This window comes from Galendromus occidentalis, unplaced genomic scaffold, assembly GCF_000255335.2.
Source record: "Galendromus occidentalis unplaced genomic scaffold, Mocc_1.1 scf7180000077464, whole genome shotgun sequence".
NCBI lineage: Eukaryota > Metazoa > Arthropoda > Arachnida > Mesostigmata > Phytoseiidae > Galendromus > Galendromus occidentalis.
In genome coordinates, this window is record NW_003805452.1 from 164,050 (window position 1) to 186,661 (window position 22,612).

A 22,612-nucleotide genomic window follows, 5' to 3' on the forward strand; every position below is an offset into this window, starting at 1 on the left:
AGATCTAGATGCAAAATCAAATTTATTCCGTCTCGAGGTAGCGACATGCCGCCTACGGAGCGGGTCGCGACAGCGTCATTGACAGTAAGATCTAAGAAATAATATACATCAACCGCCTTGTTGTTGTTGTTGATTGCCCATGTGTTCAGGCATATCGAGAGGTGAAATCGGTCTGAACTCTTGCGCAGAGAATTGAGTTATCAGTATTGACATTCCCTCGATGAGGCCGAGGAAAACCGCTCCTGTTCGGGGAAAACATGGTCAGATATTCTCTCCGACGCTCACTTCCTATCATCTCTGCTCCCCAAAACAATCAGAATCAGTTTCAGGAACTACTCCTTATTAATTCAATTATTATCGAACTAACCGATGACTCCCGAAGTTATCACAGAAGCTGTTCCCTGACGCATAGCGAGTGTCGCACCGGTGAGTGCACCCGACATGATAGAGTTCCAGGGGTCTTCCTTACCGCGTAGGTGAACGAGAGTACAATCGAATGTTGAGAAGAGGCCACCCCAGACGGCGAAGTGACCACCTAAGCAAATATACGAGAGTCAGCGAACCGCGCGGTCATGAAGGGACCCGTAAGCCTGAGTTGATTGCATCAGAAGTCTTCGAATTGGACTCCCACCCGAAAGTTCCAACGACAGGGTTGATTCATTCCGAGACGGTGCTGTCCGAAGGTCCAGAATGCGACCGTGCGCCATGCGGAATGCGCGAATACCGCTTATGCCAATCATTCATCTCTCAAGTTCAAGGAGCGAAGCGCGCTGTCGCCTCTCACCTGTGATGGGTCCTCGTTCTTTGATCGCCGCCATCGAACCCAACAATCTCTTATTGAGCCCGATAGGCGCGTTTCTGTATCCTTTGATGCCTTGAAAGAGGGATCCCCCGATGAGACCCATCGTGAAAGCTCCTCCACAGTCATCGACGATGCGCCAAGGGCACGGGTTACGCATGTACTCATCCATCGTAACGGTGGAATCAGAGCCTCAATGACGTTGACCCCGCTCGCGAGAACCCCGATCAGAGCGGGAAATGATGCTCGAAACTCTAAGGCTTGCGGCGTTTCTCGCTGGATTTCCCTGAACGAAATTCTCGCGTACCACCACCACACACACCACCGCACGAGGATTTCGCTTTGATGTGTCCCGCATTCTATCCTCGACACACGCTCTTGTCAGAGCCTTGGCAATAAAACTCTCTCTTATCCAGAGGATTGGATCGAGTGCGGGATACGAAAAACTTCTGTCGTTTCCCATCGGAGATCCAGGATCGTGGGCACGGAATTTACTTGGGTTCTCCGTGATTTGAATTCTGATCGAAAGTCGGTCGGAGGAAGCTGATTGTTTTGGAGCTGAGGCCACCGCCGCTTCTCCCCCCGGAACACATCGACGACAGCTCAGAGACCCACTATAGATTCGTTTGGTCCAGAGTCGTGATTGGATGAGGAAGCCTCAACCACCCCGTTCTGATAAACTTCCCGTGTAGTTTCCTCATCGTGTTGTAAAAAGTGAGGTTAGGCACAGACACTCGACCATGGGTCTCTTCGGGAAAGAAAAATCGCCAAAAGATCAGGTGTGTAGACCCCTCTTACGTCATTATGATTCAACTCAAGGAGAAATCAATTCAGGAATCGACCGTTCCGGTGATGGATGCTCCTTCAGGGCCGTACTGTGTATGTCTCAGATCGAAATCGTCTGATCGAACCCAGAGAGGGCATCGCTGTGATCCGCAGGTTCCTGCCCCGTCCGTGGAAATACATACGTGCGGGGGTTCTTGGACCTCATATCGTCTGGGAGTTCCTAGTGCCGTTCAATCCCCTGATCTCGGGCGACGATTCGGCTCGCCATATCCCTGAGGTCTGCTCCCGATGACTCATCTAACCTTGGGACACTGACTCTTTTAATTCCTGGCAGTTCTCTAGACGCGGCGGCTCACACTCCGAAGTCAGCGCAGAAGTGTTTGACATCACCTGCGAGGGTGATTGAGAAGTTCGATACAATTTTGGGGCACAGGGAAATGAGCGAGCTGTCTTGAATCGCTCTGGTCACTTCCAGGTCCGCGGATGGATGTCTAAGCTCCGCAAAGAAACCTATCAGTTGGACAGGCAGATGAAAAGTGAGTGATGTGCATCTCCTCAACTGTATGAGTTCTGCTCCTCGAATGTGAGATGCTTCATGAGTGTAGATCCCTAATTTCCCGGTGTCTCCCACGAACAGACATCCAACGGGAAGAAGAGAAGATAAAGCGGTCGCTCAAAGAAGCTGCGAAGAAGGGAGACAGAGACGTTTGCTTGATTTATGCCAAAGAAATCGTTCGCTCGCGGAAAGCCGTCTCGCGCGTCTGCGCGTCCAAGGCACAGATCAACTCCGTGATGTTGGGCATCAACCACCAGTTGGCCTCCCTCCGCGTGGCAGGCTCCATTCAAAAAAGCACAGAAGTCATGAAGTCCATGCAAGCGCTCGTGAAAGTACCCGAAGTCGCTCAAACGATGCAAGAGCTCTCGAGAGAGATGATGAAAGCCGGAGTGATCGAAGAGGTACGGACGACTTTGGCTCGCCTCGGAATCATTCCAATGAAGCGGAATAATTCTGGTCTTTTCTCCTTCAAATATAATAATGCTGCGATTGAAATCACCCCAGATGATGGAAGACACAATGGACGAGATCTTGGACAACAACGAGGAGCTGGAGGAGCAAGCCCAAGAAGAGATCGACAAAGTTCTGTTTGAAGTCACAGCGGGTACGTGTCATCTCATTGACAGTTTTGATTGGATGGGGCTCAGAATGTCTCCGATCCTAAGCAACTTCGTCGGGTTCCAGGCGCCCTCGGGAACGCTCCAGCCGCAGTCCACGGCGATCTCGAAGAGCCTGGTGCTTCGAAGATCGACGACGAGATGGAATCAATGCGGGAACGACTCCAAGCTCTCAAGAGTTGAGCGGTGCAGAAGCTTTATGATTGGGCTTGACTGTGATGTGCAATGAACTTACTATCATGATGTGACCATCATATGTCTATTCACTACATCGGCGGACAGTTCGCATATATGTACAGATACCCCACGTATAAACGAGTTACCTATTTATGCTACTAAACCTCGCTTCTTAATTCGATACGGAATCCGTCCAGCATCCAGTGCCTGAGCCGAGCTTGAACGGGAGGAGCTCATTTGGAATCGAAAGGAAGACATGTTACTTTTGACCACGACAAAGCGCTCAATTTATTTACGCAGTGTCCATCTGCACGCTCTCTTCGGTGTGCTTGCCCTTGTCTCCTGCGCTGAGGCGGCCCTTGGCCTTCCTCTCAAGGAGATTTTTCCTGTCCTTGTCGATCTTCAATTTGACAATCTGGACATTCGAGGGGTGGATGGGTACGTAAGCGGAGGCTCCGTTGGCCTTCTCTCGCTGAATACGTTCGATGTAGATGCAGTACTTCTTTCGGTAAACCTGCACGACCTTGCCCACCTGCTGGCTCTTGTGATGGCCACGCATGATTTGGACCTGGAATAATGTACGCAAATGACCACGGGTCACCGAGGCATCTTTTTGGATACATTGTCAGCCTGAGGGAATCCTCCGCCACACATGGTGAGAAAAATCTCCAGAGCCGAGAAAATCGGGATGTACCGTACCTCATCATCCTTGCGGATCGGCATCGATCGCACGTTGTACTTCTGACGAAGATCCTTCGACAGAGTCGATGACATGATCTTCCTCCGGATGTGAGAAGGGGCATTGAAATGCCTCCTGCGAGACGTCCTCCTGGACGATGAAACGAACTCGTTCCTTTTCATTATGTGGCTGTGGACATCACAACAATCACTCGTTAGAAAAGTTTCATCATGTGGCAGTTCGGTTTCGATGGAAGATACAGACTTCGGAAAGGAGGACACTCGTCAAGAGTCAGACTCGTCGCGTCGGTGCGTAGAAGGAGGGAAAACTTCAATGGGGAGAAGCCCCATCCATAGAATCTCCAATCGTGGAATCCCCACAATGAGGCGAGACTTCTCGCCGGGCTGTTACCAGCAAAGGCTGAAGCTAGCGTGGCGCCCGGACACTGATCGGGAGAAATGAATGACCGAGTTGCTAAAATTTCCATGGGCATAGCAGGAGCTCAGGAGGAGCAAGGCACTAAGATTTTCTCCCGAAGATGAATTCCGTCGCACCCGAAACGTGTCCCCCTACCCGGATAGTCGGATGTCAAGTCCGAGGGTCGCAGATATCGAATGCTGCTAGAATTTTCACCGAGGAGCCGTCAGAGCCTTGCGAGTTCCGACAGGCCGATTTCACTCGGGAAGATGCTCAGACTCACTGGATTACTGAAGATTTCTAACCACACCAAATAATACCAACCTCACAGCAAGATGGACGCCGGAAAAAGGACTGCCTGAATGTCAACAACAACAATTGTGTCTAGGTTAGCAGACGCTCCTCGCGGACTGCGAGCCCTCCCGAGCTTTTCACAGAATGCTGCCCTGAAGCTCCGCCGCGAGAGGATCTTTCGGATCCACGCTCGGATACCTCGAGTATGTCCATGATTTCCTGTACAAGGGAGCCGCCGAGGTGCCGGGGGCAAGTGTGCAGTAAGATTCTGTCTGCTCCTAAAAGTGAGAGCGCGCGCCAACAGTACACATTCATCGCAGAGAGAGAGAGCGAGGAGCAACAGGAGCGCTCAGTGGTTTCGAAAGAGGAGCAGTCGTCGCCGTCACTCGTATGAGCGATTGATTTCTATCGTAATTCGCCGCCGCTGTTTTCCTCCGGCAGTAGTTTTGTCGCTCTGCTTAGGGCTCTCGCCGAGTCTACACCAGTGCGGGTCCCCTGATCAGACCTCATCGTCGATCTTACGTATTGGGACACGCTTCGTGAGCTTCACTGATTAGCCCCGGTGAGTGACTGGTCACTGCAAAGTTCTATGGAGTGTCGAAGGGAGCGGTTTAATGGACCGATTTGGATCTAGTCAACGCGTTTACTCCCTCCCCGGGACTCTTGTGCTCTTCCATGCGAGACGACGCTGAAATTCGCAGCAATCAATAAAGTTGCGCTGCTCTAGAGATTGCGTGAGACGGGAGAGCACAGAGTACTGTAAGGCCTAAGGTGCTCTACCATCTGTTCCGCAACCTGTAAGATTTCGACTAATTGATCGTATTTCGTTCCTAGACTGAGTTTCGAGCCAATCAGGATGGTGAAGCTGTTCCACGTCGCCGTGCTCTACAAGCACGGATCTCAGGTCTCCGTTTTGACCGGGGCTAGCGATCTCTCCTCTATCGGCTTCTTCCAAAGATCCAGGTGAGTGATCTTAGAGAGCCCTCCATGCCGGAAGTCCCTGTGGAACCTCCCAAATTTCTCTCACTCGGCTTCGTATTTAGGCCGATCAGTTGTACTCGAAAATCAAACTTTCTGGTTACAATGGTGCCCCGAGTTGAAAGGAGTCAATTCCCCCACACAGCGCGGCAGAGTTCATGAGATTCACGTCAAATGTTGTGGTTGAGAGATGTCAGCTTGCCACCCGGACAACAATCAAGGAAGGAGGTTAGTAATTCCCATCATCAGGGAGCAGTCTCATGCATCGTCGCTTTCGTCTCGGCAACATATGGCTGCCCTGTCAGACCGGAGGTTCCAGTCCCTGCTTGTATGTGTGTCCTGGATTGTCGTTCGATACAGTGTCGTCGCGCTTCCCCAAGCATTTCGTCATCGATTACTAATTCCTGAGGGTCACGACGAGAAACCGTCGTGAATTCGGGAGGCTGAACTCGGCCTCAATTTTTCTTGCCCCTGCATTGGATCCAATCATGGACTGGGTTCATCATTCCGTTGTAATTCCAGAATACATGTGCCATTGTTACGCCCGGAGTGACGGTCTCTCTGGCGTTCTAATATCGGACCATGAGTATCCTAATCGGGTAGCTCACACATTCATTAGCAAGGTGGGTATTTGGAGACTATTTCTCAGAAGTCAGAGACATTGAAGGTTTTCCTCAAGTTTCCTTTTCTGAAATCGTTTGACTCGATCCCACTACAGGTTCTCGATGATTTTGCGGCCAAGTATTCGCCTGATACATGGTCGTCCGGAGGAAACAAACCCCTGGCTGGTCTGGAAGCCCAACTAGCCAAGTATCAAAACCCGAATCAAGCCGACGCGATGTCGAAGATCCAATGCGATCTTGATGAGACGAAAATCATTCTGCTGAATACGATCGACGCCGTACTCGAGCGAGGCGAGAAACTAGACGACCTCGTGGCTAAGTCAGATGATTTGAGCGCCCAGAGCAAAATGTTCTACAAGACTGTGAGTACTAGCTCCATAGCTGCACTCCCTATGAGCTATGAGCATTCGATTATCCCGCACAAAAGCTCAAGCCTCCCTCCATTACAATTGCAGGCGAAGAAAACGAATCAGTGTTGTGTTCTCCTGTAGTGAGAATCGAATATGCCAATGACTCGATAGGATACGAATGTATTGGAACCATCTACATGGATATATCGTCAGTGAGGGATGAAAAAAATAGTAGGAGCCCACGTGTAACTCAAATATCTGCGTGACATGTACAGCGGTTGAATATTCGGTCTGAATCGATGAACTCAGGAATCCTATTTTTCTCCACGCGGCAGTCCGACATTCGGACTCGATGATACGGAAGAATAAAATGTTATTTTTCCACGAGAATACGCTGGATCCTTGATCAAAGGCTCACTACTCTAATGTATTGTTTCCTTGTGATCGAAGCGGTAAAATCGCGTATGATCCTGATCGAGTGACCCGTCCTGGGTAAGTCATGGGAGCTTGGCAGACTCCATGGTTTTTCCTAGGCTGGCCATCGTCGCCATTCCAGAACCTTTTCTGGAAGTTCGGACTCTATCTCTATAGGGTCGTAGTAGTCCCAAGGATACGAAATCCTTATTACCTACTTAAGGAAGCGCATGAAAAGCAGAGTAATCCCCTCTCCGCATCAGAGATTGAATTCCCCGCGGAAACGAGGACAGTGAAAATATAAGTTTATTGCGTAGTCTGCTGATTGTAACAGTATTGCCGGGGAATAAATATGTATTGAATTCTCTCGATGTCTTCATATACTCGTATACGTATTCCAATCCATTATGCAATATTCTCACTGGAAACACATCAATTGGAGTCTCTGATTAAACTTGAACTGCTGCACAACGTCTTCCACTTTTTCCCTGTTTGCCTTCATGGTCCCACCTAGCCGGTCCTTGCATGGCTGCAAAACTTCACTGAAAGAAGCATAATATACGGGTTAGGATTGAAATAGGGTAATCCCACTTGTGTTGATATCGTCTATTGGAATTTCGTCGCAAGCTCAATTCTATCGCTGGAATATCCCTGTGAGAATCCAGATCGTCTAGTCTAGGCCATGCCGGAAACTCACAAGGAATTATTTCTGTTGAGGGAGTGCAACGAAACTTCCAGAGCCAAGATGTCAATGAGAATTTGGAGGTTGCCCTGGGAGGACGTTTTGATATGAGCGCAGAGCCGCGCCACCTCCGCGAATAGGGAAGCCACGATCGGTGGGAGCACGCGTTCCACGAGTCCTGGCGAGATGCGATGAATGCGTTGCTGAGTCTCGATGAGTTCGAGCAGTAATTCCTTAACGTAGGTCGACACGTCGGTCGGCGTTCTCTGTGACGTCCATTCGACCTTGTACTGTTCCATGAGGTCCTCCACTGAGTCGACCAAAGGTCGCTGCAGCAAACCAATGACACGTTGCAAAACTCTCTGATCTAGCTGGGTCAGCAATAGATCCCCGTTCGCGATGATATCGGAAATGTCCGGATATTGTTGGTTCAGAAATGCGCTCTGGATACGCGGCAAAACTTGCTCCCTGCTCACAGCGATGTTCGCGAGCGTAATGAGCAATTTATCCTCCAAACCGAGCCCGATACCGCGTTCGACGGACTCCCGTGATATTTTCTCGTGCTCGGGGGACTTCTCGAGAGAATCAACATACGATGACATCATCAATTGCACGTTCTGATTTATGGCTGCTTTGACGTTGGCTTGCTGGAACATTTGACTAGCGGAGGCTTGGAGCACGTTTTCCTGGATGACTTGAAGAGCTTCTATGATTCGATTCTCGAAAAGTAGAGGTAACTGAGATGATCCTGCCGCACCCTCACACGGTGACGCTCTCCATGTCTCGAACTCGTGAAGTTTCGCGATGTCTGTCAGGATGGGAGGAGAATTATCCTCAATTCCGGCAGTTTTTACCCCTCGCAGTGTATTAATGACATCGAGAGCCACAAGGAGCTTACCATGAGCAGCTTGATTGAATAGGGAGATCATAGCGTGCTCTCTCAAATCGGTGATCAGACTTTGCATACGAGCGGAGGCATGGGGCGGATCCAATTTGAGCACGCATGAATAACAGGTTCTGTAAAAGTGCTGCATATTCATCAGGCCTCGCAAACGCGATATTTTCCGGGACAGGTTCCCAAACTTCGGGGCACACAAACCTCACGGAACGTAGACACGTCGGGAGCCATGGGCCTATCGGTTGCCGGGAGGAAGGCCACGCGGCGGTCGGCTTCAAAGTATGAGTTGGCAGGAGCGCGGCGCGAACTTCGAGGCACAGCGTCGATACCAACTTCAACGTCATGTCGCTGCTGCGTTTTTCTTCCTCTTCGAACGCCGTCAACTGCATCCCTTCTATATCTCGGTGCAGATAGGCGTGTTGCAACCTGGAACGATGAATCGAGATTGAGCTCCGACCACATTCACTCGGGTTTCTCTAACAACGACGACCGGCGATCTATTCCCCAGGATTGACTGCTACTCACTTGAAGAAATCCGGAGCATGGGTGCAGAAGAATCGGCTCAGACTGAGCACGAAGTCTACTTGCGGCGGATCCTGAGTGTTGTCAAGCGTTTGCGCCCGCTGCACGTGTCGTGCTTTCAGCTCTTCCATTTGCTGCAGCAGCCACTCATGATTGTACTCGATAGCCTCCCGGCCCGGATTCCTCTCGGAATCCAGTTGAACCAAGTAGCTGTCGCGAAACCGAAAAGCTTAGTCCTCGGCTCGAATCTTTGAAATTCCCCCGCCAAGTGAGAGGAATGTTCATATTCTGCTAACCTGATCAGTTTTTTGCGCTCTTCCAAAGGCGCAGGGAATTTGCGAATCCCTTGATGCAGCTTCTCTTTGAAAACAGCGACTTTTTCCTCGACATCGTTCAAGACTCGTTTGAAGATTCCAACTTCAGTATCGTGGAAGACCGAGCGTGCCCTAGCGTAGTCTCCAATGACCGTATCGTAGTCTCCCTGAGGTTCCGCATGTGGGAATTAAAGAACTGGAAGGGCGCCAAAGCATGACAGGCCACGAAGGACTCCGCAGACGCTTACCATTTTCACGTTGTTCTCGATTTGGGCTGGCAAATTGAACAAGAAACGGAACTTGTGCAGGATTGCCAAGGAAGTTCGCATCGAATCCGAGTTTTCCTTCCTCCTCAGAATGGCCTCGAAGATCGAGGACGCCTCCTCCAAAGTTTCTTAAATAAAGGATAAGATCAGAGACGAGCCTTCCTCGGATCGATTTCGAAGCCTGTCGCATGAAGAATCAAGATGCATCTCCGGCCCCGGAACTCACTTCTGAGGTCCTGACTCAGACCCTCAGTCAGACTCGCTCCCATCTCGGTGCGATCTCTGTTCATCAGACGGTTGAGCTCTTTCAGAACGTCGAGACACTTGACAATTCCGTAGACATTAGACTTGAGGAATGTTGATGGTCCCTCTTGTTGAGCTCCGACTCTTCTCTCCAACTCCTTGAGACCACTCTTCAAGTTTTCAAACCTATACCAAATATCGCTCGGTCACTGATCCGATCGCTTCGGGCTTCAGGATTTCAGAAGAATCGTGTCAATTATACGTACCCGCTGGACATGTGATTCGTGAGGAGGTACAAGTCCGGGCTGAAATTACTCGCGAAGACGTCTGTGCTCTTGTCTTTGAAGTGAGCCTTTATGATGGCTTCATGCTTTGGACTAAGAGCTTTCAGATCGGCTCCCCCGAGCAAGTTGAGCTCCTTCGAAAGCGACGATGATGAAGTTGGTCCTTTCATCGAGGGGAACGGCGTGTGGAAAAGATGGGCTTCATCGACCCAAACGGCAGATTCGACCGTGGGTGATACAGTCTCGTGAATTCCTGAAACAAGCCCGCGAAACGAGCGCTCGTATCCCGAGTCAAAACGCGATGGAATCCTTCGACAAAATTTCTCTCGTCTCGGAGCTCACCCCTGAACTGTACGGTACAGGTTCCTTTGCCACCAGATTTTGTCGTAATGATGACGTCTCCGGATCCGGAGCAGATCCTTGTCCGGGTGACGATTTTGTGCGAGGATTTCCACTCGGAGAACATTGTGCAATCCATTCCGCAGATGGACACCGCTATAAAGGGAAATAATTAGACAGTGAGGCATGTCTCATCCGAACAAGCTTCGATTCAACGCGAAAGCGGACTGGGACGTCAGTACTGTTCCGAGGGAGTTTTCCTTGAAGCGCTTCGAGAGGGGGACGTTACCGCGGAAAGACGGAATCTTGGAACTTCCGGAGAGGAGGAAGCCCTATCGAATACTCACAGACGAGGTCATTTTGTCCTGTGCCGAGGTTTTCTCCTCGGATCGTGACCTTGGTTCCTGGCGACCCCTCGGCAGGGGACAGCCCGGTTACTTTCGGCGAGTAGTCGTCCGCCATGAGGAGTGTTCCTCACTCCTAAAATTGAGCTGTCAAATGAGTCGCCGTGCAAAAGACCCCGACAAGTTCGCGATCGACCGGCATCACCAGTCTCCCATACCAGTCTCCTATGTGATCGTCGCGTGGGAGCCCAGGGAAGTTGAATTACGCGAACGACTTAAGGTCTAGAGATGAGACACAAGGTCTCCTGCGGTTCAGAGAATTTCCGTTCATTGCTTTTTCTTCGAGCTGAGCTCTTATTGAAAACTATTTCTGTGTCCTTCCGCTGCTGCCCTCTTGGAAGGAATCGTCGATATCTGACTCCTTCCCTGTGTTCCCTCCTTCAGCGTCATGTTGAACCATTATTGATAGATTCTCGGCTGCTTGGAAATCTGCTCACCTCTATGAGTAGCAAAAGGAACGCTGCTCCTCAGGGCAATAATAGTTTAAGGGTGATGTCCTCAGGAGGAGGAGTGAATATCTGTCACATCAGAAGTTCCTTGACACTTCACTTCTATTCTGAATCCTAACCTGACACATTCTCTCGATGGGAGCGGGACATCGGTCGATGGTTCGGCGAACCCCACACACGACCCGATTCGCATGGGTGAGTGGTTTCGAACAGACATGAGCTCATCTTCTCCAAACAGCTGATTTGCCGGACTCGGGATCCCGTGACAGCTGTGCCGTGCGAGGGGGTAGACAAAGCCTTTGGGCTGGCTCTATAGCCTCATGACTGTCACAAGAAATTGAACTCCGTCGGACCGCAATCTCGGAGTCAAAAGCTTATCGGGACCACAAAGATTCGTCGCATCGATTGAGGAACGCCAGAAGATAGAAACCAGCATTCATTATGGTTCACGCGGTCTACCTGGCATCCCTAGCCGGTCAAGATGAACCAGTTCTCTTGTATTCACGCTCGTTCGCTGCTGGGCTCCCCACGAAAACCTCAGCACTCGATACCTTTTGTGCTTATAACTCTCAGGGCGTGGACTCGATACCAGCGGAATCCGAAGAGGTGAGTAATTTTATGGATATTTGCGTTGCCTCTGACTCAGCTGTCAGCTCCTATGCCCCTCGGGTCAGTGGTCGCAGGTGGGCGTCTCTAACTTTGCTTAGAAGAAATACCGGAGCTAATCCGGAGGAGTCTCATTCCGAAGGATCCCCATCAATTGATGCGCGTATACGAAGGGAACGACGTCCTGGATGCGATCCTGTCGGAGGGGAAGAACGAGTTCCTGAAAGCGTCGAATCAGAGCACTAGAAAGGAGAAGAAGAAGGATTTCGCCAGCGGAACATTCCCTATCAAGGACACGCGTTTGGTGAGCTCAATTAAGTGTCTCGTCATGAAGACGCTAGACCCAATCGAAGATGCTTGATGATAAGGGAAATAACTTAATGCTCCCAGATGGTTCACTGGATGTCTTCGCTCAAGGGAACAGCCCTGATGATGATTGCGTCGACGAGCGCGAATGCTTCGATCGTCCGCTCGAACATGCGTTCGATCCTGACCTCCTTGGCAGCCCGGATCCGCTTGGATCAACCTCGCGACGTCTTCCTGAAGGCTCACGTCGTGTCGCTGACTCTAAAATATTACCTGCCCTGTGGCCAACTGCTTCTGCACCCCACCGGAATGACGAAACAGATCGACGGAACGATTGCGAAACTGTTGAAGTGAGCAACACAGCCGTCTCGTCCTCAGCTTTATGTAAATATATCAGAACTACGAAATGTCTGCAAATAGAATTTTGAACTCCTCCCTCTGGAGACTCCACTGAGCCCGGGGCTCTCCTGCAGAGGAACGATTGAGCTTGGAGGGAGCGGCCGAAACTCGATCTCGAGTAGAAATATAGGGAAACCAAGAAATTGTCGTTCTCTGCACTTTTTATTCAACCTCACCTTATCAAATCTTATATTCGAGGGAAGGTTCTACGTGATTGGAATATATTAAGGTAGAAAAATGCTCATCCGACAAGGGATATTCCTTTCAAGGCTCCGGAATCTCTCGCGATGTCGGAGCCGCTTCCAAACTCCTATGATTCGTTTCACTGAAGTCATTACATACTTCTTGACTGAGCCCTTGGGGGCCCCTGGCTCATCGCGCAATCTTGTTTTTATGCATTCGATGTACACTGTGTCATCATTCATTGATCTCGTTCGAAGACTTTGGCAAAGCAGAAATGAGAATCATATGAAACTAATGTCAGATCATCATCATAAATAAAGGAGGGGTCGACTAAGTAAGACCTACATGATATACATAGCCTGGTACTGCTAGACTCGATCTAACCGGTGAAATGAAAAATGACTGTACAACTCCATCTCTATATACATTCCTTAGGTCTCGCCTCTCGATCATGGATTGCAACATCAAAATACTTGTCTACCTCGATCTTTCGGTAACCGGAACTGGGCGGACTTCTCAAAACAAGTTGCCGTTCATAAGGAGCTGCCTGTTGAGTTACGTTGAGGAGGCAGCGACTTCTGAAAGCAGAGAAACAATCCATGAAGCGGGAACCTCATCCACACCCGCCGGTGCGCCGAGATCAGCAAGGGGTCGTTCCCGCTAGCCCTGAGTCTGTTCACGGAGGAATCGAAATCATAAGGAGAAGTAATCCCATATTCTTGAACAAAGCTCACCTGCGACTAGATATCACAAATGTCCACCTTGTGCATGGTGGGAGCGAACTGCCTGCTTAAGCTCTGTCGTCGTTTAAGACTCCTTAGGTCTTGTATACTCTCGTAGATCGCGTACGCGTTCTCCGAGCTCTTCTCCGACCGGGGAATGGTTGAATAGGGCGTCGAGTTGACGCTTTTCTTGCGCGCTGTGTGTCGCGAATACGTCGCGTATGGATTCATCTGATAGGCATTGTATTGGTTCATTTTCATTGTCATTCCCGGTAGCCGCGCACCGCCAGGGATGTTCGTGAAGCAGAAATCGTAGTCTGCGTTCACCGGCGGTGGTGGAGGCTGACTTTTCTTGGCGTACATATAGAAGGCCGAAGCAAACACGATCGCGATTATCACCATCAAAAGGCAGACTAGCGGGACGATTGCGTAGAGAACTTCTCGCTCCGTGACGCGATCTGAACCTCCGCCGGCGGTCGTTTGGGGACTTTTGTTCGGGTCGGGGATGCGGACGCTGATGACGTCCGAGGGTTCGGTTTTCCCAGAATTCGTATGACCGATCATGTAGATCTGGTAGTACTCGTTCAAATTCAGACCGGTGAGTTGATACGTGTTCTGGTTCGCTCTGTCGATGAAAGTCTCATCCCAATTGCTCTGCTCTCCCTGACGGCAGTAAATTGTGAAACTCGTGACTTTGGGGGAGGGCGACGCCCAGCGGAGTGTTGCAGACTGTCCGTCAAGCGACTTGAGGTGCAGATGTGGAGGTGCTATGAAGTCTCCGTCCTCGGTATAGAAGGACATCTCGGAGCTCGCGGGCGAATATCCCACGTCGTTGACTGCTTTCACGACGACCCCGTACAGAGTATTCTTCATGAGGCCACGTAAGGTGTACGTGCTCTGATCTGGTCCCACTGTATGGAACGAGTACGGTCTGTTCGAGTCTTGACTGGCGGCTTTGTAGCCCACGAAGTATCCGGTCAAACGCTCCGAATTCCAACCGGACTCGGGAGGCGGCGACCACGAAATGACGGCGTAATTTGGTCCCGATGATATGACTTGAACGTTCGATGGACCGTCCGAAGGCTGTTCCTCTTTAGTTTTCACGGTCACGGTCCGAGATTGCTCGGACGGTCCTACGTCGTTGTGGGCGATCACATACAGCTGGTATTCCGTCGCCGGATGCATTTTAGGGATCTGAACTGTACTGGATGAGCCGGGAACACTGATATTGAGCCTGAAATAAACGTTGCTGACATCAGAAGCGTGATACTGAAACTCGACACTTGCGTTCATGGCCGCTTTGATTCCACGGAAGACAGTGAATCGAAGCGCTCTGCGCTTTAGTCTCAATGCGGCATCGGCGTATTCGATTGATGGTTTCCCGGGCGCATTTCTAGTGCGGAACTGAATCACATGTCCGAATATGATGTACAGTATTCACTTACTTGGATAGGTCGCGACGTGACCAATACCAAACGTCGTATCGCGTCACCACGACTCTCTTTGGTGGGGACCATGTGAGGCGTGCTCCTCTGCTCCATACCCCCGATAGCTCGAGACCCTCTGGAATTTCCGGGGGCTCCCGAACCACGAGTCGTGCCTCGCCCTCGTCTTGTCCGAAGGAGTTTTTCGCAATACACACGTACCGACCGGCATGTTCGGCGTTAGCGTCACGAAGCACCAGATTTGAGAAAAACTGCTCCATTTGCTTATCGTCGATGAGCATTTTGTCCGAAGAGCTCTCAGGTAGTAATTGGCCATCTTTCTTCCATTCAATCGATATAGGGTGGTCCCCAGTCGCAGCGCATGATATATTAGCAGAACCGCCACGCTCTACTTGAATCAGCGTGCGCGGAAGCTTTACTCGAGGTCTGACGAAAATCCGAACTGTGGCTTGTTTTAAGAGTGCGGAACCGATCCCGTTTGATGCTTCGCACGAAAACATGCCAGCATCGATCTTCTTCGCCGAGCTTACAACTAGTGCGCCATCGGCAGTGATATCGTAGCGGCCTCTACTCAAAACCTGGTTTCCTTTCATCCAGCGGTAGGTGGGCTGCGGGGAACCCCCAGCGTGACACGGTAATTTCAACACCTGGCCCTCCTCGACGTCCTGATCGAAGGGCTCTTGCAGCCAGAAAGGTGCTACGTTCACTTGAAGTTTCGCTTGAACGGACGCTTTACCGGCGATATTCATGGCCTCGCATCTGTATTCGCCCGCGTCGTTTTCCGAGAGAGACTTGAACGTCACCGTCGACGTATGCTCGGTTTGGGTAATTATGGTGTTCGTTGTCGAGTACAACCGCACCCCGTTCTTCTGCCATTCGAAGGCTAGAGGCGGGTCTCCGATCGCGACGATGCACGTCAGTCTGTACTCAGTGTCTTTAACGAGATCATCCGGTATCGCTAGCGGCGTCAATTGCGGGGCTTTCACCGCCTCGACACTTTGGAAAATTGAAACAAGCAGGAAAAGCGACATTTTCACTAGTGCTGGGAGTGCCGGTCGACTCATCTCGATGATGCATACGCTCACTGTCACTCTCGGATCGCTTCCACGAAACAACCACTGGTCGAATTTCACTCCATTCGCTTCTCCATGTAGTCAGGAGCTCTATCTGGGAGCGCGGCACTGTCGACGGCGTCGAAAAGTTCTCCACTGGCCGGTCGTCTAAGACTGCGCGCAAACAAAGCTGTCAGATGTGAGCGAGCGAACGAGCCAGCCACCTAACTGATAGCGCTGTACGAACCCCTAGGCAGCCATGTTGAGTTCCCACTCACCCAGCGGCTGCGGTAGCCGCAGCAGCTGAGTGAGTCACAGTTGGAGGGAAAGAGTGGGGAGGGATGGAAAGAACGACTGCCCCACTCGACAGGAGGACCGTGCTTGTATTGGGACTGTCCGGCTTCGTCTCGAGTTCAGATTGAAGTTTCCGTTCGGAGTGGCCTCAGATTCCGACGGAGCATGCTGCTCTGTTCTCGGACATGCGCCGAATCCTCCCCCTGAGGACTCTCATGCTCCGTCATTATTCCTCGGATGATTATTAGATCTCGACTTTCCTCGAGAACCTGAACGAATTCCATCAAAAATCCTGAAATCCCGTTCCTACTCCGACTTGGAATCACATGTCGTTCTGGATGGCGATCGCCTTCTTCGCTCATCCCCACCGCCAGCTTGACATTCAGAAGATTTTCACACACTCGACGTCGACAGCGAAATCATTAAGTGACTCCGCCTACGGAGCGCCAATCAAGATTACGTCACGGACCGCGACTCCCATTGTCATCGCTTTCAGAAACAGAAAAGAGACACTCGCCAAGATATGAACGACAAAGAAAAGCCTCAGTAGCGGTAGCATCAGAACAGAAAATAGACGACGAAAACAAAAAAGAAGATTCAGATTCATCTTGGGGTCAAACAATAGTTTACTGTACAGGGCACGCTCCCTCAACCATGTATGACTGAGGCATGCTCGCCTCGAATGAGGACTATAATAACGGTTTGATCGCTCCGTTGAATTCCCATGGAATGACGGCGACGTAGACCAACATGTTCTTATCCACTCAGTCGCGATTGGCATTCAGTAAATTCTGTGGGGGAGATCTCATTTCTTCTTGCTCAGGGTGCGTTGCTTTTCTCCGTGCTCCACCACGTGTTCGTTCACCTTGAGACCTTTACGTCGACGAACCTGAAACAAGCGGAGACAAATTTCAGTTGTCTGTATGGAAGTTTTCTCCGCGCCTCCCCGTTCACTGTGGTTCGGTCCCGCACTGATTGCGAGGGGTCGGTAGGTGGAAGGGACGAGAGACTCGTCCATTTTCCATCCGAGAGCCAAAAGGAATTTTCGTCTCAGGCAATTAAGAGGGGTTCTGCTAAAAATGAGGAGGATCGCCCCCGGAAAGATGAAATTTTTAGAAACTGCACGCGCATGTACATATGTATGTGTATCTCTCATGGAGCGTTCTTGTTGCGAAGGCCACGCGTTGCAGATCGATAGAACTGTTCTCAGGTCAATCGTGACCGAGAGTTTGTCCAAGACCGATCAACGCTGTTATCAGATGAGGAGAGATTACTCGTTCCCACAACGAGAAGAATCGCTTTCTAAAACAACAAAGCTCGTCCTTTGCTTCCGCTCTGATACCAATCGAGCCGAATTCTCATTCGAATGTCTCGATTTCGTAATCAGGGAGGGAGAGCTGCTCGAGCTCCACGAATGCTTGACTCGGATTGGCACGAAAATTCATAAATATTGCCGTCCATTTGTACCGGGAGGTCCCGACATAAGTTCTGTTACGGAGGCAGTGCCACGCTGAGACAAAGAAGGCTCTCGCTGCGCCACCTCCAATCCCCAAAGTCGAGGTCTGCGGTCTCGCTCTAGGCGATCGGACGGCAGGCCCATCAGATTCTCAAAATTCAGTCAGCAACGGAATATTCTCAGAAGTGGAAGATGAAGGGAGCATCTAATCTGGGAAGGAATGAGGGGGAAGGGGAAGCGGTGACAGCTTCGTCAAGAGAAAGTCAGCCGCCGACGCTACCTCCTTAAACTGCACACTCTTAGAAGATTCAATCACTGTGTCGGACACAAGCCGAACGTTCTCGACAAACGGATCGCCCCTGTTGACATGCAGGACGGAAGGATTCTATGCATCGTCAGCGCGTACATCTCTAATCCCGATAGAGGCCAAAGGAATCGATCGATCTGCGGTCGCCCGGTCTCCAGTTCGAACACCATCCTCAGCAGCTTATGGGCTTATTCTCTGAGAGATGATCCCATTACTGGCCTCGATGACCGACGAACAGTCATCGGATGCATCCCTGAGCTCCATCACTGACCCAAGACGAGGAAAGGAGCACATCCGTTCTCCCGAGAAAGATTTCCGAGACTCTCTCCAGAACGACGCTCAGAGGGAGCCGGAAATTCAAGGAAGTACTCACTTGGTTCATGTATTTCATGGCCCGGTTCTCGGAGTCGGCCTTCTCCCCGAAATGCGAAAGCTCCTCCTGGGTGCGCGGTACCCAGAATGGATCCACGTCGATCACTTCCCAATGACTAAATATGAGTTGCGGCTGTGCGAGTCCACTGGTCTGCTTCCTCATTTCGTTTGCAAGTTGGAAACTTTCCACAACGGGTACAACCGCTGAAACTTCGAAGGACGAGCTACCTTCCACCAAATCACCCGCCACAATACGGCCGTGTCTTCGGTTGACCACCGAATACATTTTCCTCAAAGCGTCCGCTGTCACTTGGATATTGCACTTGTACATCGCTGCCATCAATCTCTGCGGTTGAGCCTGTGGGTCGGTGGAGAACGTTATCTAAAGAAAGTTCATCCGGAACTCTCCATGCGGGGAACCCTTCGGTGTTTGCGGGGATTTATCTCACCTGGAATGCTTTCCTGCAGCAGTCTTTCATTGTGGACATGATCTGTCCTGATAACGGTCCATAAGATGATAATTTATCGTCGCTGTTCATCACTTTCCACTCGCTGACTCTGAAAGCGACTGCTCGCAGAGGTTCTTCGCACAGCGGTCCTGCCAGAGTCGCTAATTGGAAGCCGAAAACCAGGTTGCTCTCGAAGTTGTGCAGATCACCGGAGCTTTTCTCGAGTGCTTGCCAATAATTTACCTGGAAATCAAAACATTCCACATAAACCCAAGGCCCCGATACGAGTCGTAAGCGATGATGATCTCGACTCCGGGGTACGCACCGAGAAATCCTCCATGTCGTTGATGAGGATGTTCGGTCCGCATTTCTTGGGGCCGAAACTCCAGATACGGTCGACATCGAAATCTTTCCATTGCTCCATTTCACTGCGATCGAAAGCTTCCTTCAGATCGGCCCGGAATTTCTGAATCTTCGTTCGGAGCTCATCATCGATCTCGGAATGTTCTTCTCCCTCAGTTTTCTTGGCGAGATCGAAAGCTCTCAGCAGAGTGGCCTCTTTCTCCAGAAGGAGCGCCACATCTTCCGGAAGAGGCGCGGCTCTGATTGTCAGAGAGCTCTGCTTCGATGGGGTGAGGAGAGTAACGCTCCCATCGGCATTCACTGTCCTATCGTTGTCGCAGGCGGAGAGTTTATTTGTGGTGACATCGATGAGTTCGTTCACCATGTCCATTTTCGGGGGTTCGACAACTGTTTCCCTGAATGGCACGATGGGGGCCGACACTGAGATGTCGATCTTCGCGAAACGCTCTCTCAGATCTAGCAGGCATCGTTCCAGATGAACCTCACCCGCAGTAACAAGAACACGCTCCCCTGTCCCCTGGAGTATGACCTGCACGCAAGGGTCTGCCTGATTGAGTAATTTCATACCGTGGATCAATTTTGGCATATCCTGCATCCTCTTAGGTTCAAGAGCCACACGCAGTATGGGGACCACCGGTGAAGTCATGTCTGTGAACGGAGGACACAGCGGACTGCTGCACAGAGTCGAGTACTTGGCCACATGGTGCTCAAGCGCACCGCCAATCCCAAGAATGTTCCCCGCGGGGACTCCGTCAACATCCGCGAGTTCCCGTCCCATCATCAGGTAGAGTTTATCCACTTTCAATTTCGTCACATGTTCGTCTGACTTCAGATCCTTCAGAGTCAATGCGGGGTCGACATCGAGCTCCGGGTGCTGTAATTAGTTCAGACTGTCAAGAGAAGTTCAAGAAATTGTTGCTGATATTTGGGCTTGTGATCGGACGGTGTTTCTATCCCACGAACCTTGGCTTTGAATGATTGAGGGTCGTGCTTCGGTCCCAGGACGAAAACTTCGGCGCCTCGGCGCACAGTGCCGCTGAAAATTCTCGCAAAGCCTACGAATGCTGTCGATGCCTCGTCGATTTCCTCGGCCGCCGTCGCGATCGCTTCAGGTTCAGGTTTCTCGTCTATCGGAATACCATTTTCTGGAATTTGAATGGGAACCTTCAGCCTCGGTTTCGATGCGTTCGTAAGATCGGCTACGTGGCGGAATTTCTGAAGATACATATACGCCACTCTCGACGGAGCGAGTACTCACGGGGATCTGCCTTGTTCTGCGACGCGAGATAGGCCTTCCGGGCCTCTTCTCGACGTTTCGCCAGATCTTCGAAAGTGAAGAGCTCCAGCCGGTTCTCGGGCAGCTGAGAACTCTCCACCGCAAACATCTTGGATACAAAGATGATCACTGGAGCTTCAGTCGAAGGATCCCCTTGCGACAGTGCTGCAAGATATTTCTCAATCAGGGAGCCCGGTCTAAACTATGGCTTTGTCACCGGATTCTCCGGACGTTCCCCGTGTCTCAATCTATCGTCTCTGAGTCTTCGAATAACCGAATGGGTGTACGGTTGCTCGTAACTCACCGCTGGTGATTCTTTCAACTTCTGGATTCTGCTCTCCTCGGACGTTAAGCAAATGATCAGCTCTGCTTTTCGGCATCGTTCGCGGCGAAGGCAGCCTGGTCAACATCTTGAGAACTGCTTGTGAAACAGGTAACCACGAGCCCAACATCGCTGATAGCTTCAGCCGAGGGTCCGATTGACGAAGATCTCTGGCCTGTAGCTTGATACCCAACGAGCCACACATTTTCTCCAAGGCAACATTGTCTCTGCAAATTGGATCTCATTAGAGGAGTTCTGGAACCTTTCTCAGCATTCTCCATTCAATCGATCACGATACGGAAATAACTCTAAAAATCGCGAAAAAGATGATTGCTAATCGTGAACAGGTCGGCTCGATCCGAGAAGTGGGTTCTTATTGAATTCCGCAGCTCCCGGATATAGTGGGTGCTATCCGCTAGGAGGTCGAACATACGTATACACAATATCTGGCCTACGCCATCATAGACTTAGACTGATTCCTGAGGATAACTTACTTATTAACACAAACTGCCTCATATATATCATAGATGCCTTGTAGGACGAGTTGGGCGAATAACGGCTTCTTGGCCTTTGCTTGAGCCCCTTTCTGAATTTTCTTCGCTTTCATATTCAAATAGAAATCCCCCCACAGGGTTCGTCTCAAGACCTCCGGACGCACGCCCAACTTCAGAGAATAAATCCGGGCGAAATCTTCAATCGAGAAACCCCAGCCGTCGGTAGCTGAAGTGAACACGACGTTTCCTCTGATGGGGTCGAAGTAGAGGTTCGAATCATCGATTTCATCGAGTCCCGCATCCCAATCGAAAACCTGATCCTGAATAAGGGGCGGACAAGATTAGGAAATTCAAACGCTGGGGAGTGAAGGGGATAGAGAGGTGCTTACGGGAGAAGATAATTCTTTTCAATCGAGGACTCAGAGTTGCATTTTGCTAACCTCGCTACATTCACATTTAGAATCGGATTCATCGTGTGCAAGATTCATCTTTTGCAGAGCCGTTTTCGTGAACATTTCGCCAGTGACTGCGTTAACCTGCTCAAGAACCTGAGTCAAGTACACATACGCATCCAGAGGAGTCATCTTCTTTTCCACTATGAGTCTGTCGATCTTGTTCAGAACCAGGACCGGATGCAATTGTTCCCGGTAAGCCATTTCTAGGGCGACCTTCGTCTGCGCGCACACACCTGAAATAAAATCATTCAATATCTACTTACATCGTTCGATTCAATCTCTCAGATCACGTCTCCTCGAAAGAAGACCTAGTCGGGTTCGTGTCCGCTTCCCGTCTACACGGACCCCTCCTCACCTTCGACAACATCGACGACAACGATGACGCAATCGCAGAGTCGAATGGCCGTAGTAACTTCGGATGTGAAGTCGACATGTCCGGGCGAATCGATGAGATTTATAAGATAATCTCGATTGTCGGTCTCGAAATGCAGGCTGATCGCAGATGATTTCATAGTGATACCCCGCTCCTGTTCGTCAGCGCGCGAGTCCATATATCGAAGCTGGGGGAACAATCTTATTAGACTTCAGGTTGCATGCGGGGATGTTCCCATCACGAGATCGACGTGCCGCTCATCCTACCTTTCCTGCCATTCTCTGAGAGATGATCCCATTACTGGCGACCAATGAGTCCGCCAGCGTGGTTTTCCCTGTTCGACGGAACATGAAAATTTTAAGCCCTTCTTCCGAAGATTCAATCGTTCGTGACGAGCTATTTCTAAACGGATGCACCGGCTTCCCCTATTGCGGAGGTATGTTTCCAGATAGTCGCACCCCTCCCCCCGGCTTGACCCTCACTTAGACCGTCGACTGTGAAACTCTCAACTCACCATGGTCAACATGTGCAAGGATGCAAACATTCCGGATATTTTCCGTATTTTTCTGAAGCTGCTCCAACAGCTGTACTGAAGTCCTCTGTCTCAGCATGTCCGCGCTGGAATTCGCTCCGGACGCCGGAACAGC

General features: G+C 50.6%; 8 protein-coding genes across 10 annotated transcripts; 3 read left to right on the forward strand and 5 right to left on the reverse strand.

Annotated features, from left to right (window-relative positions):
- Positions 1-1,147, reverse strand: LOC100909165 (mitochondrial import inner membrane translocase subunit Tim17-B). The gene is made up of 3 exons (XM_003744281.2): positions 785-1,147; positions 368-535; positions 1-242 (listed from the first exon to the last, which is right to left on the reverse strand). Exons 1-3 carry the CDS (start codon positions 969-971, stop codon positions 109-111), a joined length of 489 nt encoding a protein of 162 aa, XP_003744329.1. The 5' UTR covers positions 972-1,147; the 3' UTR covers positions 1-108.
- Positions 1,148-1,388: 241 nt separating this feature from the next.
- On the forward strand, positions 1,389-3,011 carry Vps24 (vacuolar protein sorting 24). Its single transcript, XM_003744280.1, has 5 exons — positions 1,389-1,578; positions 2,061-2,121; positions 2,223-2,542; positions 2,646-2,745; positions 2,826-3,011. The coding sequence occupies exons 1-5, from the start codon at positions 1,540-1,542 to the stop codon at positions 2,939-2,941; spliced, it is 636 nt and encodes a 211-aa protein (XP_003744328.1). The 5' UTR covers positions 1,389-1,539; the 3' UTR covers positions 2,942-3,011.
- A 187-nt stretch (positions 3,012-3,198) lies between these two features.
- RpL26 (ribosomal protein L26) lies at positions 3,199-4,392 on the reverse strand. Of its 3 annotated transcripts, none has more exons than XM_003744282.2 (3): positions 4,356-4,392; positions 3,635-3,803; positions 3,199-3,503 (listed from the first exon to the last, which is right to left on the reverse strand). In XM_003744282.2, the coding sequence occupies exons 2-3, from the start codon at positions 3,794-3,796 to the stop codon at positions 3,228-3,230; spliced, it is 438 nt and encodes a 145-aa protein (XP_003744330.1). In that variant the 5' UTR covers positions 3,797-3,803; positions 4,356-4,392; the 3' UTR covers positions 3,199-3,227. The 3 variants fall into 3 exon arrangements, with proteins under 3 accessions (XP_003744330.1, XP_003744331.1, XP_003744332.1); XM_003744283.1 differs by having other exon boundaries at positions 4,315-4,363; XM_003744284.1 differs by lacking the exon at positions 4,356-4,392 and adding an exon at positions 4,188-4,302.
- Positions 4,393-4,671: 279 nt separating this feature from the next.
- Ykt6 (YKT6 v-SNARE homolog) lies at positions 4,672-7,052 on the forward strand. The gene is made up of 6 exons (XM_003744285.1): positions 4,672-4,887; positions 5,160-5,288; positions 5,449-5,531; positions 5,826-5,926; positions 6,022-6,288; positions 6,382-7,052. Exons 2-6 carry the CDS (start codon positions 5,182-5,184, stop codon positions 6,415-6,417), a joined length of 594 nt encoding a protein of 197 aa, XP_003744333.1. The 5' UTR covers positions 4,672-4,887; positions 5,160-5,181; the 3' UTR covers positions 6,418-7,052.
- Positions 7,014-11,217, reverse strand: Sec5 (exocyst complex component secretory 5). The gene is made up of 12 exons (XM_003744327.1): positions 11,080-11,217; positions 10,586-10,718; positions 10,242-10,394; positions 9,882-10,152; positions 9,599-9,801; positions 9,355-9,500; positions 9,089-9,273; positions 8,796-9,002; positions 8,472-8,696; positions 8,271-8,389; positions 7,388-8,180; positions 7,014-7,232 (listed from the first exon to the last, which is right to left on the reverse strand). Exons 2-12 carry the CDS (start codon positions 10,698-10,700, stop codon positions 7,109-7,111), a joined length of 2,541 nt encoding a protein of 846 aa, XP_003744375.1. The 5' UTR covers positions 10,701-10,718; positions 11,080-11,217; the 3' UTR covers positions 7,014-7,108.
- Positions 11,218-11,413: 196 nt separating this feature from the next.
- On the forward strand, positions 11,414-12,888 carry LOC100897547 (uncharacterized). Its single transcript, XM_003744286.2, has 3 exons — positions 11,414-11,697; positions 11,840-12,001; positions 12,088-12,888. Exons 1-3 carry the CDS (start codon positions 11,533-11,535, stop codon positions 12,355-12,357), a joined length of 597 nt encoding a protein of 198 aa, XP_003744334.1. The 5' UTR covers positions 11,414-11,532; the 3' UTR covers positions 12,358-12,888.
- Positions 12,889-13,325: 437 nt separating this feature from the next.
- LOC100904044 (Down syndrome cell adhesion molecule-like protein Dscam2) lies at positions 13,326-15,783 on the reverse strand. Its single transcript, XM_003744328.1, has 2 exons — positions 14,753-15,783; positions 13,326-14,541 (listed from the first exon to the last, which is right to left on the reverse strand). The coding sequence occupies exons 1-2, from the start codon at positions 15,781-15,783 to the stop codon at positions 13,326-13,328; spliced, it is 2,247 nt and encodes a 748-aa protein (XP_003744376.1).
- A 959-nt stretch (positions 15,784-16,742) lies between these two features.
- LOC100904186 (elongation factor-like GTPase 1) lies at positions 16,743-22,576 on the reverse strand. The gene is made up of 12 exons (XM_029111748.1): positions 22,480-22,576; positions 22,232-22,299; positions 21,948-22,152; positions 21,578-21,825; positions 21,138-21,457; positions 20,626-20,870; positions 20,277-20,486; positions 20,009-20,190; positions 19,008-19,919; positions 18,683-18,925; positions 18,235-18,591; positions 16,743-16,987 (listed from the first exon to the last, which is right to left on the reverse strand). Exons 1-12 carry the CDS (start codon positions 22,574-22,576, stop codon positions 16,904-16,906), a joined length of 3,171 nt encoding a protein of 1,056 aa, XP_028967581.1. The 3' UTR covers positions 16,743-16,903.
- Positions 22,577-22,612: the final 36 nt, after the last annotated feature.

Bases quoted from the DNA above. Each gene is read 5' to 3' on its own strand.
- LOC100904186 (XM_029111748.1), bottom strand. From the start codon at position 22,576: ATGCTGAGACAGAGGACTTCAGTACAGCTGTTGGAGCAGCTTCAGAAA. The intron at 18,926-19,007 runs GTGCGTACCCCG...TTTGATTTCCAG, and splicing joins ACGACATGGAGGATTTCTCG to GTAAATTATTGGCAAGCACT. The intron at 18,592-18,682 runs GTGAGATAAATC...ACCGACCCACAG, and splicing joins GCTGCAGGAAAGCATTCCAG to GCTCAACCGCAGAGATTGAT.
- Sec5 (XM_003744327.1), bottom strand. From the start codon at position 10,700: ATGGCGGACGACTACTCGCCGAAAGTAACCGGGCTGTCCCCTGCCGAG. The intron at 9,501-9,598 runs GTGAGTTCCGGG...CCTTTATTTAAG, and splicing joins TCTGAGTCAGGACCTCAGAA to AAACTTTGGAGGAGGCGTCC. The intron at 9,003-9,088 runs GTTAGCAGAATA...GTTTCGCGACAG, and splicing joins GAGCGCAAAAAACTGATCAG to CTACTTGGTTCAACTGGATT.
- LOC100909165 (XM_003744281.2), bottom strand. From the start codon at position 971: ATGGATGAGTACATGCGTAACCCGTGCCCTTGGCGCATCGTCGATGAC. The intron at 536-784 runs GTGAGAGGCGAC...ATATTTGCTTAG, and splicing joins AGAACGAGGACCCATCACAG to GTGGTCACTTCGCCGTCTGG. The intron at 243-367 runs GTTAGTTCGATA...TTCCCCGAACAG, and splicing joins GATAACTTCGGGAGTCATCG to GAGCGGTTTTCCTCGGCCTC.
- Vps24 (XM_003744280.1), top strand. From the start codon at position 1,540: ATGGGTCTCTTCGGGAAAGAAAAATCGCCAAAAGATCAG. The intron at 1,579-2,060 runs GTGTGTAGACCC...GGTCACTTCCAG, and splicing joins AAAAATCGCCAAAAGATCAG to GTCCGCGGATGGATGTCTAA. The intron at 2,543-2,645 runs GTACGGACGACT...AAATCACCCCAG, and splicing joins AAGCCGGAGTGATCGAAGAG to ATGATGGAAGACACAATGGA.
- RpL26 (XM_003744282.2), bottom strand. From the start codon at position 3,796: ATGAAAAGGAACGAGTTCGTTTCATCGTCCAGGAGGACGTCTCGCAGG. The intron at 3,504-3,634 runs GTACGGTACATC...ACATTATTCCAG, and splicing joins CGATCCGCAAGGATGATGAG to GTCCAAATCATGCGTGGCCA.
- LOC100897547 (XM_003744286.2), top strand. From the start codon at position 11,533: ATGGTTCACGCGGTCTACCTGGCATCCCTAGCCGGTCAAGATGAACCA. The intron at 11,698-11,839 runs GTGAGTAATTTT...CTCATTCCGAAG, and splicing joins TACCAGCGGAATCCGAAGAG to GATCCCCATCAATTGATGCG. The intron at 12,002-12,087 runs GTGAGCTCAATT...TAATGCTCCCAG, and splicing joins CTATCAAGGACACGCGTTTG to ATGGTTCACTGGATGTCTTC.
- LOC100904044 (XM_003744328.1), bottom strand. From the start codon at position 15,783: ATGTCGCTTTTCCTGCTTGTTTCAATTTTCCAAAGTGTCGAGGCGGTG. The intron at 14,542-14,752 runs GTAAGTGAATAC...CGTTTATTTCAG, and splicing joins TCACGTCGCGACCTATCCAA to GCTCAATATCAGTGTTCCCG.
- Ykt6 (XM_003744285.1), top strand. From the start codon at position 5,182: ATGGTGAAGCTGTTCCACGTCGCCGTGCTCTACAAGCACGGATCTCAG. The intron at 5,532-5,825 runs GTTAGTAATTCC...TTGTAATTCCAG, and splicing joins GACAACAATCAAGGAAGGAG to AATACATGTGCCATTGTTAC. The intron at 5,927-6,021 runs GTGGGTATTTGG...ATCCCACTACAG, and splicing joins CTCACACATTCATTAGCAAG to GTTCTCGATGATTTTGCGGC.